The 14142-nt window shown below is 36.2% G+C and overlaps 1 protein-coding gene across 1 annotated transcript in view; it reads left to right on the forward strand.

Moving 5' to 3' along the window:
- The window catches only part of LOC124947888 (junctophilin-1-like), a 29059-nt gene extending 16705 nt beyond the window's left edge, over nt 1-12354 (forward strand). The window contains exons 5-12 of the mRNA XM_047490638.1: nt 5097-5392; nt 5470-5637; nt 5880-6971; nt 7151-7231; nt 7979-8214; nt 8689-8826; nt 9239-9515; nt 10927-12354. Of these exons, the coding sequence (XP_047346594.1) occupies nt 5097-5392; nt 5470-5637; nt 5880-6971; nt 7151-7231; nt 7979-8214; nt 8689-8826; nt 9239-9515; nt 10927-10986 (2348 nt within the window). The 3' untranslated portion in view covers nt 10987-12354. The remainder of the gene's footprint in view (nt 1-5096; nt 5393-5469; nt 5638-5879; nt 6972-7150; nt 7232-7978; nt 8215-8688; nt 8827-9238; nt 9516-10926) is intronic.
- Nucleotides 12355-14142: the final 1788 nt, after the last annotated feature.

Below are 14142 nucleotides of genomic sequence, written 5' to 3' on the forward strand. Positions count from 1 at the left end.
GGCATTTATTTATAAATACCGACGGTAGCGCGCGCGCGCGCGCGCGCGCCCTACGAGAAGCAAGCAAACGAGCGACGAACGAATAAACGGATATGCACACATACAATCCAACGGAGCTATATCATAGTTGTTCGCGCACGCGTGATTCTACATAGAATAAACGTTTACAATGGGGGATCGTGAACGTTCGTGTTACTTGTTCTCGCTCATCAGGAAATAACAAAAATGACCTCGTCTTATTAATCTTCGAACCCTTCCTTCACGCATCTAACAGAATTTTTTTTCCTTTTTCTATGAATAACCCGATTCGATATATCGACAGTATTAAGTAAAATATGTAAACATCAATCCAACCATTCATTTTAATAAATTAAATTGTAAAACCTATTCAAATACGGATTAATTTAAAATTAATTACGAATGTCTATCGGATACGAGAGAGTACAATCCCCAAATTGAATTAACTCGTTCGACATAAAATTCACGCAAATGTTTTCTAACTCTCGTTTATTTCTCTCCGTAATTTGATTTACAATTAACCGATATTATATCGCAAGCCATAAACATTTTATTATTAATCCTATTTCAACTTACGTGAGTAAGCGAAAATATTGAATCACGTACATATTAAATTTGAGTAATAAAGAAGTAAATAATTCACGCGCGGTTAATGAAAGGCCGAGCAATCCACTTTTTTTCTTATGCCCTATGCTTCCCTTTCACTCCTTCTCTCTCTCATGTTGCGTACATGCCACAAGCTTTTATGCAAATAACAGCATACGAAACAGCCGCTGTTGTTAATATATCGCAGCCGTTAACAGGTTACCCTCTTTCCACCTTTTTTTCAAAGTGCAAACTTGATAAGACGGTGGTTACCTACTTCGTACGCTGAACCATTACTTCCGGAGAATTTTCAACTCTCCTTCTATTTTATATTAAAATCTGATCGTTGCGGTTTGATTAACAAGAGCGTGAATTTATTTGCACTCATAAGCGCTTGAATTTCTCGTCTCTTAATCGAACTCTTGACTCGCTTAATTACAATACGGTTCGTCATTACGACACAGGTTGATTTAGTGGTAATGATTATATATAGATCGAATGAAGGATTTTTATCGCGATTCTCGCAATAGCTTCGTCGATTGATCGTTTCAATTAAAAGAGAAGACGAAGATAGAAAAAAAAAAAAAAAAAAATAGGAGAGAAAGAGAGAGAAGCTATAGGGGTGGAAGAATAAAATTTCAAATTCAGGTAATAGGATGCATTGAAAAGACGAATGCGAGGAGCGACAGGTCTGTGGGGTGGTTAGTGACGATCTGGTGGAGGCTGCGGACCGAAATACACTCGCACGGCCAATTCTCACTAACACGAATCTAATTTCCAATGCATATGCAGCCAACCATCATCTCAGAAAGTGGCCGCGCTATTTCAGGCGGGCCAGCCAGTGCCATGTAGCGAATCAGGACCGTATCTCAAGTTCGATCCACCTTGTTTCTTATACTTTCTTCTTTTTCTAAATTATCCACGATACTTTCCAATATAAACTGAACTGAAATATTTTCAGTCGTGATTTTAAGACTTTCCTATTCTTCCCGTGGCTCAGCTCTTATAAAAACACATCAGGCACATTATAAGCACATCTACTAATGTCAACGTTTTCCTCCTATTCGATCGATATCTTGAATAAGGAATAAGATATTGAATGTATCGAATGTTCTCCAAAAATTATATCCAAACACTTGGGATAATTTTGAAACGATTAGATATGAAATAAGGAATAACAAAGATGATTCTAACGAAATGATTTGATAGTTAACGAAGAGTGATGAACAAATACTATCGATAAATTCCGGAATGCAAAAGTTTATAGAAGATTATTTTTGAACCAACTATCCGCTACCTTGATACACAACCTTGCAAATCAATGTACGTCGAGCAAATCAATGTATGTAGACATTAGGTTTCTCTATAACTTAAATCTCTCAAAATTATTTTACATTTAACATCTATGATGATCTGTATATTTGTATATATGTACGTAAAATTTACACTCAATTTTACGAACGAGAAATAACGCCGTTTGACGGACAAAGTAAATATTCTAGTTCCTCTTCTATTCCCATTTAGACGATCGTTTCGTAAAATCAAGTTGATCCAAATGAACAGCACGAAATCGTTCAAGACATATTATTCGTGGAAAAACATATCTTTCAACAAAGATCTAATCGTTTATATATATTATTAACATGAAGATTTGATAAGTTTTTTGCGATAAGTTGTCATACCAACGGAACTATCGAAAGAAATCTTTCGTTCATATTTTGTACAAAATCTAAGACCATATTTATCTAAAACAAATTAGAAGTAGGGCAGAAAGAAATTAGCCGAGAAATAAGGAGTTAAATTAAACGTAAAAGAGTTAACAACTCGAGGATAATTAATCTGACTAACCGTTAGAGAAAAAGGAAATCGATCATGTTCTTACTCAACAATCGACGCACTTGCGACATGCTACGCAAGTTCCGCAACAAGCAGAAAAAGAGAGAGAGAGAGAGAGAGAGAGAGAGAACTTCATATACAATTTTTATCTTCAGCGCTCGCTTTTGCTTCGTAACATGCACAAAATATCGTCTTTTTAGGTCGTTCATTTGAAAGTTATACGAAATTGTACGAGTGTACGAAACAATCGAGAGTTTCCTTAATTCTCTTGGAAGGTTCATATTTTCTTCAACTGACGACAAAATTTTCATTATCCGAAGAAGGAATTGCTTTGCATGCTTCTTTAGAATTGAGCCAAGACGTCGAAATACATTGTCTGCTTTCAAAGTTGTTCACGAGTAGACGAGTATGTACGTATATAGATACACACACACACACACACACACACACACACATGTATATACTTAGAAACATACATACATCGAAAGCGTCGACGACGGGAAACTTTTTGTACAGAGGCGTTTCCAAGAGACGAGCAAGAGTTGACCTGAATAGCGAGCACACGTATTCGCGGATAGCATGTGCTAACGTGTGTAATGTATCGTTGCTACGCGCAGCTTTCAAGCTCGCTTAGCAAGCTTTCGTATTATTTCACCTATACAGATACTCTTATAACGTCCGATCTAATCAAAGGAAATGATCCTCGAAAAAGAACGAAGAAAATTTCCTTAAATTTTCGAGTTTCCTTCTCAGCTTAAATTCTCCCTATTATCTCGAAACATTTTTCAATAGTACATCGAAATCTTTAAAATTCATATAGATATAAAAATTCGTTTATTCTTTACAAGAATCAAAATTATTGAACGATGTCGCTTAATTATCAGTCTCGATAAAAAAGAAAATGAACAAAAAGGAATAGATAACTAGAGAGAACTTGTATAGAAATTGATAGCCACGAGAACTGATGGTTGCAATTTTAAGGATACGCATACATTGACATGGCTCATGAACCATGCCTGTGACCCATTTGCTTAAACGCTGATGAAATAATATTTCGTCGTTGGCCGCGCGCGATAAAAGGTTGAAGGAAGCTCGAAAACAGATACACGTAAATGCATACATTTACAAGCGTTGAAAACGCGGCGAAAAAGAGAAGAAGATAAAAAAGAAAAAAAAAGGATGAGTAGAAGGAGAATGAAAAAAGAAAAGAAAAGAAAAAATAAAAAAAGAAAGGAAAGAGAGAAGACCGGACTGACTCGTGAAGTGTCGTCGTCGTTGCGCGCGTCAAAACCGTAATGGAGCATTGTGAACGAAAAGTACTTTGTTAAAAAGCGTGTCCAAAAAATCTCTTTCGTTTGATAATAACGCGAATTCGCAGATGACAACAAACGAGAGAAACGAGGGTTCTACTCAGAAAAGTAAAAAAGTTGAGACGCGAGAGTTTATTGTTTCACGAATGACGAATGGTATGCCAGAGACTACGGATTGTCTGTCATATTTAACGATTTTTCTAACTTTTGTGTCTTAAAACCAACGAGAATGTCGATGACGAGAATAAAAAGCTTTTGATTTTCATCACCCATCGCTACCACAATTACAAACATTCTTTCATTATGGACATTAATGTGACAGAGACGTTTTAAGACAGTGACGAAAATTATCGAATATGAGCTTCTCCTATTTTGCGATGTATGTATTCGTAACGTTTAATACTGAATCGCAACCTTTTCATTTAAATCGTTATTTTAAGAAAATGAAAGCTTCTTATCTCGAACTTCTTATCACGTACTTTATGATAAAAAGAAACATAATGATAAACTCGTTGAAAATATTTAATCGTTTGATCATTTTATATCAATGATATTTGAATTTTTTAATTGATCCAAAAGAATTATCATTCGTATTGGCGGTGAGGAACCCACGCGCCGTGGCTGCATTCCATCCCTGAAGAGCGTGCATAATATTACGCTCGTATGTATGTCGTATACAAAGTCATGAGTCATACGAGATATGTCGAAACGCAGTCACGTGTTGGCAAAAACAATATGCCTTATTATTGAACATAGAAAATGTCAAGAATTTCTCATCGAATGACGGCCCTCTTCCATCTTGTCTTTCTTCTCGCTCTTCTTCTCGCGCTCTTCACTTCCCTACGAAACTTTTTTATTTCTTCAATTTCGCCGCATTTATTAAACGTAAAAAAATTCTATCCAATTTTTCGCAATTTCTTTTAATCCTTGAAAGAAAATTGAGATTCATAAAGGTCTGTAAGGAAAAAAAGTAGTATAAATACGTTGAATATGTAAATGCAATTCCGAATTAATGCCGGATATTTGAGATCGTACTTTGATCAAGTATTCTGAGAGAGAACATTGATTCGTGTCGCCAAGAACGCAAAGTAGGTCGACAATATATGCGAATAATTGTGTGTGCATATTGTTAAATAAGAAGGCACATTCGTCGATTTACATTGATTGAAAGTGCGAACGAAATCGATTCAATGTAACTACAGGCAGAAACTTATTCTTTACGTGCGATTAATTCATTGTCAAACGTTTAGAGAATATTCATTTAATAAATCGATTCCTATTATTAAATTAATAAGAAGATATATATATATATATATATGCAAGACTAAATTTTTATTTTACTAACAGGCACTTATCAAGGACAATGGCTTCGAGGGATGAGACACGGATATGGAGTAAGAAGCAGTGCACCTTTTGGTTTGGCGAGTCACTATAAACCACCGAAGCAAGTAAGAGCGTCCTTGACTTCCCTGAGAAGCGCGGATGTGGGTCCAGCGGTTGCACCAACACCTGATCCGACCGACAGGAGAGATCGTCGAGTAGACGATAGCAGAGGAGGCTTCGTATTGAAGGCCAGGAGTGACGATCCCCCAGCTCGAAGAAAGAGTTTAACGGAGAAGTCCTTGAAGAAGGGAATTCTATCGGTAATTGGACGTCATGGTTTAATCAAAAGTTTATTACCATTCAGAAAATTTATTTCTAAGAAAATATGTTTTCTCAGGGTTTGAAAATTCGGAAACAGAAGAGCACGGGTGATTTAGAGAAACGTGGAACAGGAGGAAGTATTCGAAGTAATGCTAGTTCAGCATCATGGATGTCGACTGAGAGTTCACAGAGCCAAGCATCAGCGTCCGTCCATACTGACAGTAATGCGTCTTTTGTCATCGAGGTGAGTCATTCTTACGTCGATCGTATTCCGATCGAACATAAGTATATATACGTATATATATATATATATATATATAAGTACGTAAATTAGGCGCGTAGATAGTGTGCAATTGGCTTAAACGTGAAACGCAAAATGTTGACCGATTTCGCAAGAAATCGACCGATGTAATTATTTGAGAAACGTTACGTTCATCTCATAAATCAAGTTCAATGATTTATCTAATAAGAAAATTCAATTGGCAGGACGAACAGATGGACGCCTCTGTAACCGAGACGTATCTTGGCGAATGGAAGAACGACAAGAGAACTGGTTTCGGTATATCGGAAAGGAGCGATGGTTTGCGATACGCAGGCGAGTGGTTCAACAATCGAAAGTACGGTTACGGTGTGACGACCTTCCGAGATGGTACCAAGGAGGAAGGAAAGTACAAGAACAACGTGCTGATTACCAGCCAAAAAAAGAAGCATCTATTTCTGATCAGATCGGCCAAATTTCGTGAAAGGATAGAAGCTGCCGTTAACGCGGCTCAAAGAGCGAGCAAGATAGCGCTTCAAAAAGCTGATATCGCCATCTCGAGGACAGCAACGGCCCGAGGAAAAGCCGAATCCGCGGACAACGCTGCTGATCACGCGAGAGAAGATTCCGAGTTGGCCCAACAAACGGCCAGACAGTTCGCCCCGGATTTCAGGCAGCCTGGTTTAGAGAGACTTAAAAATCGAGAAATTCCGAAATACGTGCCACCGCCGCAGGACACTGTGCCTGGTAAAAGTATACTCCATAAAAGCACGACGTTGGACCAAACTGGATCGACACCTTCGAAGACGGCAATTTCGAGCGTCGATTCGACAGCGACGATTACTACAACGACGACGACGACGACGACGACAGCAACAACGACAATGTCATCGACGTCGATGACAGCCAGCAACGTGATGCAATCGATCAGAAGAGCCAGCATGAAGCCGCAGAATATGATGCAGAATCAATTACCTAATCAGATCTCGCCGAATCAACTTTCGAATCAGATTCCGCAAATGGTCAACACTCAAAGTTCTCTTCCAATTCAAAATCTCTATCAGACGCAATACGTTCCAACAATGCCACCGAATTCACCTCAGCAAAATCAGCCATACCCTAATAGCATACCAAATCAGTATCCTCAAAGTCCGTATCAACCGAACCAGTATCCCAATCAACCTAACACCTACAACCAGACGCCGTACCAACCTGCTACCTCACCTCAGCTGGATCCTGGATATACTGGATATCAGCAGCAACAGACACCAGCTAGATCGCAAGGATTCCAAAACATGCAACCTTATCTAAATCAACAGGTAATTTTAATCGACAAACTTTGCTTTTCCTAATGGACAACAAGCATCAAGATTAGGAATCATCTTACCGTTCCGTATTCATTCCGGGAATATCTATTACGATTTAAAGACGATAGTCTTCGTTTATCTGATTCTGAAACATCCACGTCAACTCTCTATGTTTCTCTGTTTCTTTCTAGATCTTGTATCCGCAACCCCCGGTTATGTACGGTCCAATGACATTCGCCCAAATGAATCAATACGAAGCGCAGCTTTATGGTGTAAGCGATTTGACGAGTCCCCGATTAAACCTTTTAGATTATCATATCCAGCGACTTACGCAACTCTATTTATCGCTTTCCAGAGGCATTGAAATTTTGTAAAAATACAAAACATTTTACAACATTTTGTAAAAGAAAAGAAACACTTGATTTTACAAGTAGACATTTTTTAACGCATTACCGCGCGTTAGGCTTTGGACCTCGTAATCTTCTCGTCAATTTCGTATACTTTTTATGGCGTCCAATCTCTTCGTTCGATGCATTTTTAAATGATGTATTTTAAAACTTTTGCACTTATCTTTTTTATTAGGTAATCCTAGCTCCTCTCTGCACAACCAACGTCCGTCTCATTGGTGTAAGGTGGACAAAAAAAATTTCCTTTGATTCCTTACTTTTATAGAATTAATAATTTAACGTAATTAACACGTATTAACGATAAAATACTGGTCATCCTAGATGTATTTCAACATCTAAAAACATACTTCTTACATTCTTCCACCAAATACAAAACGATGATGGAAGTGAATGAAACAAAAAAAAAAAAAAAAAAAAAAAGAAAAAAACAAAATAGAAAAAAAAAAAAAAAAAATAGAAAAAAGAAATATTCTTCTCGATGTTAAAAATGTACCTGAAAACCTTTACGCTCGATCTCGTGGGATCACAGCTTTTCCCTTATCACCGAATTTACAGGACTCGAGTTCTATTCGTGTCGAAGCGATTTAAAACGATTCGATGTATGTTTTTCAGGCGAATCAGGTGCCGAATCAGTATGGGCCGAATCCAATGAATCAATACAATCCGCAGTCAATGTTAAATCAGCAGCAACAAGAACAACCGTCGCAGCAAGCGCAATCCATGCAGCAGTATCCTGATGGAATCACAGACATTCAAAGGCCACCAAGTTCGGCGAGTATACGAAGGAACAGCAGGGTCTTAAGTCCGCAGGATAGACCGGGCACTATTGGTCAAACATTAAACGACAGGTGTAACATTTTCATTAAATCTGAAATTAATTTATCATTTATCATTGTCTTCCTTGTAAGAAAGATAAAAAAGATTGTTGACCATATTCAAGGATGTATTACGAATAATTATGTTTAGTTTAATTTCGTTAGATCTTATTCGTTCGAATTCGAAGAAAAATCGTGCCTATAAAATTCAGCGAAAATATCGGCACTCGGTATGCCCACGCGCGATGTTATAATTCTAAAATTTCTTCTTCGTAAATACACTCTTCTCATGGTTTCGAGAGAGTCAGTTCATTCGCCACGTTCAATTAACATGAGTCAAGGAACCAAAATAAATGTTTAAATAATTTTCCGTGCAATCAAGGAAAAGCCGAGGAAAAAGATATTCCTGGAAGTTAAACTATCGCTATCATATACGGTCATGTACGGAAAATAAAATATTCTCCGATGTTATTATTACATAACACAAAATGCTATAATTTATCGTAGGCTGGATCATTACAAGAGGCCACCTAGTCGTGATAGTTCCGTAGATCGATATGCCAGAGCGCATTCCCGATTGACAGGATCAAGACAGCCGTCTGTTGACAAAACCGTAACAAATACATCCACGGATTTAATCGACAGGTAAAAAGATCAATATCATAAATAAAAAATTAACCTAATTAAGTGAGAAATTAATATTAAGAACTGGTATTGAATTCCATTCGAGACGTCCAATGTCCGACATTCAATTTAACCCTTAAATATTATAGAATTACAACGTACTAATAAATTTAATTCACAATTTAACATTTGGTATAAGTATAGTATAAGTATATAGTAAGTATAAGTATAATAAAGTATAGCAAAAGTATACTTTCTCATCAGAATAAAGTTTAATGTAGAAAGTATTTATAACAATAAACATTCGCGCATGTTTTATATAAAAGGAAGAAAAAAAAAAAAAAAAGAAGTAATTAATAGTACTAAACGATATTATATGATATTATATTGCATTTGTGCAAACCAGTCAATGTTTTAAATGATGCGTTTTAAGATCGACGAGGGCTCCCAGTGTTATTCGATCCGGCACGCCATTGAACGGCTCGGTGGTAGGAAGTGGTACGGCGACACCAACTTATGCGGCATCGACTTCCGGGCAATTTGAAGGAGCACTTTTAAAGAACCGCAACCTTGGTCAAGACATCCTCCCAAGTCCTGGGCAACCGAAACGAACCGAGAGTCTCTATGTTACGCCCGCGCGTAATTCAAACGTTTCCGGTGGCGGAGGTGGCGGAGGTGGCGGAGGTGTTGCAGGAGGCGGTGCATCGAAAGTGAGTCTCCTTCGAGTCATTATTTCTTTCACGTATTTGGCACGACAGATAGTCGTCATCTCGTCTCTAAGAAGTCATGGCACTCTCGTGCGTCATTAACAAGTCGAAGATAATAACATATAATATTGTCGTGTTTACACTTATATTCCCATTAATATCATTGATCTGTTATCTTCAAAATATTTGTTAAACCTTTCATTTATTTTTGATTTTAATCGTGAACAAATTGTTCGACAATATTATTTGCGATTAACCTTCGTCAACGAGTTTCATTTAACATTTAACTTTCTCTCTAGATCATTAGATCTATTGGCACACACACACACACACATTTTTTTTATCGACATGGTAAATTTCCTTGGCGCTCCATCATTCGGTTAATCTTTTGGAGAGTTTCTTTTTTTTTTTTTTTTTTTTTCTTAGACGAATATTAACGTAAATAAGTAAACGCGTTGGATAGTAAAAATTAGATAGGAAATTACGTAGGCACGCACAATCGAACGACGTAAAAAGATTCCAGAAAATATTAAAGGAACAGATTTTAAACGTCGAAGAATACGTTTCACACTGTTACGATCATTTTCGGGAAGCTTTCGTAGAAACAAGGCGAGAGACGCTTTTTCAACTCGTTCAAATATAACTTCGGCGGTCTGCAGATATTAAACAAGATAACAATCGTTCCCTGATACTCTTTACCACGTTTGCTTCTCGAAAAGAAGATTATTACGCATTTATAATGAGCGATCACGAAGAAGTAAATTTTTCTTGAAAATACCAAAGTCAGATCTCGACGGTCGACGTCATCGCTCCAATAATCCACAGCATCCGTCATGATCGCGATGAGAAAATACATACGATGAAGATGCACGAGATCCAGTCTTAATTCACGCGAGATTAAAATCACGAATTATTTAATTTTCTACAATAGAATTTTCATTAGCTACGATATATTCAATTTTTTGATAGAAATAAACAAAGGAAAAGTATTGGGACAATTTCGATTTAGGAAGATTACTTTTGAAATGGAAATTTCTTATTCACTTTCGTAAAGAAACGATAAACAATTTATTTCGTTGAAGGATCGAATCATCTTTCATACCTCAAATCTTCAATCCTTTTTTCGTCGATTTCTAACACGTCATTTGTCTCTCTCTCTCTCTCTCTCTCTCTCTCTCTCTCTCTCTCTCTCTCCATCTATCTATCTATCTTTCTCTCCCACTCTTTCTCTCTCACTCCCCTTCTCTCTTTCTCTGTCTCTTTACTCACCTTGTAATCTATTTCAAGCCCTCCCCCACTCGCTTCTTTCCAATCCCAACCCAACTTTCTCTATCTTTTCTTCTATCTGTGGATTTTGTCTGTCTCTGTGTAACCGTATGGCGTTTGGTGCTGTGTTCTGTGCATGCCATCCCAGGACGCAAGCCGGACGGTCCCCGCCTTCGCCGAAGCGTCAAAGAGCCGCGCAACCCTATGAGTATAAGTATTTATATTAATCTGTAGGTATACACAATACTACAGATATGATTTATACGAAGGCACGAAGCTGCCGACGTTTGTCGTTGTTATGCGTTCTTCGAACGAATCTCGAGCGATCAGTTCGAAATTGAATCGTAATATCGTGATAACTATCCATCCATTTCTTACACATCTTTATTTTGAAAGCTTCTCCGATATAATTGTAATATATATATATATATATATATATATATATATATATATATATATATACTATCGTTCACATTGAACACCATAAGCATAAAGTATACATATATTTATTGATAAAAAAAATGTGAGCTTGATTCGTTCAGTGTCTCGTTGTAATCACGGTTTTGATGAAAGGCACCTTCGTTCTGTAGTTTGTCAAGGACAAAAGAAAAAGAGGAAGAAAAAACAATAATCTTGAGTTCGATAACTATATATATATATATATATATATATAAAGGATCGGCCAGTAAAAGATCGATTGATCGCCCAGAAGACGCTTCGAATGAAGCTCTTTCTGATAATGCTTTAAATTAGATGTTTATAAAAGATTGCTTATACGGCTGTTTCTAGACCGAGGCCTTAGCTAAGAGAACTATCTCGCAATATTCTGATTAACGAGAGGTCATTATGGTGGAAAAAGAGAACGCACGTACCTGTTTGTAGTTCGTTATTAGTCATTTATCTTATGAAAGAATAGAAACATGGAGAGAAGGCAAAAAATCGCGTATTTCACGGCATGAAAGGACAATTAATTAATTTCGCCCAACGAGAGTATTTTTTCAGAATGTGTGTACGCCTTTTAATGCCTTCTTGTCCAAAAACAAACATATTTTTCTATTAAGAATAATGAGAATATCCGATTGATCTAGACGATCGACGGCTATATCACTTTCGTTGTAGGCTACGATGAAATCGCAAAAAGGAACAAAAACAAAAAGAGTACCTATGTATTTTACTCTCTACGATGAGAATACTAAAAATTGAAGTGTTTATATATATACATATATATGTATGTCCTATTTAATGTGTATGTGTGTATATATAAATACTGAACACTTCCTTTTGAAGAGAAAACGTAATGAAATACCCTCCAATTTATTTTTCCGCTCGAAAAAGAAAGAACGGAGAGGTCTCAGTCGAGAACTAAATAATATTTTAGAGACTGCTGCCGAGAATATATAACAATAACAGCAACAATAATAATAACAATAACAATAATAATAATAATAATAATAATAATAATAATAATAATATGGAAGATGTTAAACGAATATAAACGAGTGTCTGTATTTTATGTCTATATGAATGTAATAACGTATTAAATAGTTTTACGAAAGAAGTTAAATCGAAACATTTACAAAGTATTACAGGGCCATAATTCGTTCAATTAGTTCAACTTTATTAAGAGTAATTAATCAAGGTAGACTTCCATTTTATCATCTTGCCCGTTTATCCTTTTAAACGATAAGTTTAGTAATTTAAATAAGAGTAAAAACAAACGAAAAAAGGAAGGAATAAAAATTGCAAGCATTTAAAAGTTCATTAATTACGATGATCGTAATATACTTATACACACAAAATAAACAACACGAGGAGAGAATTTCGCCGCGAACACAAATAAAAAAATGAGAGGTATGTGCATACGCACAGATACGATTCCATTATTCTTACGTCCGTTAATTAAATTAAATTAAATTAAATTAAATTAAATTAAATTAAATTAAATTAAATTAAGGAGAAAGTTCAAAGGTAAGGAGTAGTGGCGCGCGGTGTGGAGGCGGGGACCAATTTTTTAACCGTACTTTAAATTCTTTTTTCTATCTGTCTGTTTGTCTATCTGTCTCTATTTCTCTCTCTCCCACCCTCCTCTCCCTCTCCCCCCCCCCTCTCTCTCTCTCTATCTCTTTCTTTTTTACTATACTTCACTCTTCTTTCGACGTTCTGTACGACTTTTTCTCCTGACCTTTTACATTACTATTTCGTCGTTCTTCTTGCACGAAAGAAAACCACTTTTAAGACACACGTTCGATCACTTCTCCCATCGTAAAGGCATATTCAATGATCATTGCACTTATCTTGATATCATTGTTATCGTTGAATGATTTCAATCGATAAAACGAAAAGGAAAAAGAGAAGACCTCAAATAAATCTCTAACCCTCCACCTCCACGCCGCTTATTTTTCCTGTTTTTTAAATCAGAGACATTATTTTTCTAACGCGTTGCTTTTATTACTATTACTATTACTACTTTTACTACTATTACTATTACTACTACTACTGTTACTGCTACTGCTACTACTACCACTACTACTATTGCTATCATTACTGGTACTACTGATACTACTACTACTACTGTTATTATTATTTCTAATACTACAATGCGTAAAGCAACTCGATGGAATTTATGACGTGCCAACTAACTTTTTTAATAAAACAGAAGGAAAATGATAAAGTACACGAGTAATACGTTTCGACGAATTAATAATGTTGGTCCATTTAACCTGCATTTCACCCTTTTCGAGGAAAATCAAAATGTGCGAAAGATAATACAAATTGATTCTCTCATTTTTACACGAACCTTTCATTCCTTCCACCAGGTTTTCTGACACCTGCACGAAATGTTTCTGCGTTTTACTATTACATTTTAATAAACGATCATAATGTTTATCGATATAATTGTTCGTAAGTCACGTTGAACCTTTCCAATGCATAAAGAAATAGTAATATTCGTTTAGTTCTCATAAATTTATGTTGCACTATGATATATCGAAAAATAAAATAAGAGAAACCGTGCTTCGATGAATTTTTCGAAAAGTACAAATTGGAAATATAATGGAGTGCGGTAAAAATTCAATTTACGGTAGATTCAACGTGGCATATTTAACTCGTAAAACAAACACGGTCGTGCCTAAAGAATGTATGCGCACACGACGACGATTAAGAGAGTAGGTGTACGGTTGATCGAAAGAAAAAAAAAAAAAAAAAAAGAAAAGAAAAAAAAAAAAAACTCGAATATAAAACAAGAAGACAGAAGAGAAAAAAGAGAACGCGAGAAGAGACAAATGAAGGAAATTAAAGGAAAAAGTCTTGTAATTTTCAACGATTTTTCAATGTTTTATCTCGTCCGAGGAGCTTGCGAGTTTCC

The sequence above is a fragment of the Vespa velutina genome, chromosome 3, assembly GCF_912470025.1.
Source record: "Vespa velutina chromosome 3, iVesVel2.1, whole genome shotgun sequence".
NCBI lineage: Eukaryota > Metazoa > Arthropoda > Insecta > Hymenoptera > Vespidae > Vespa > Vespa velutina.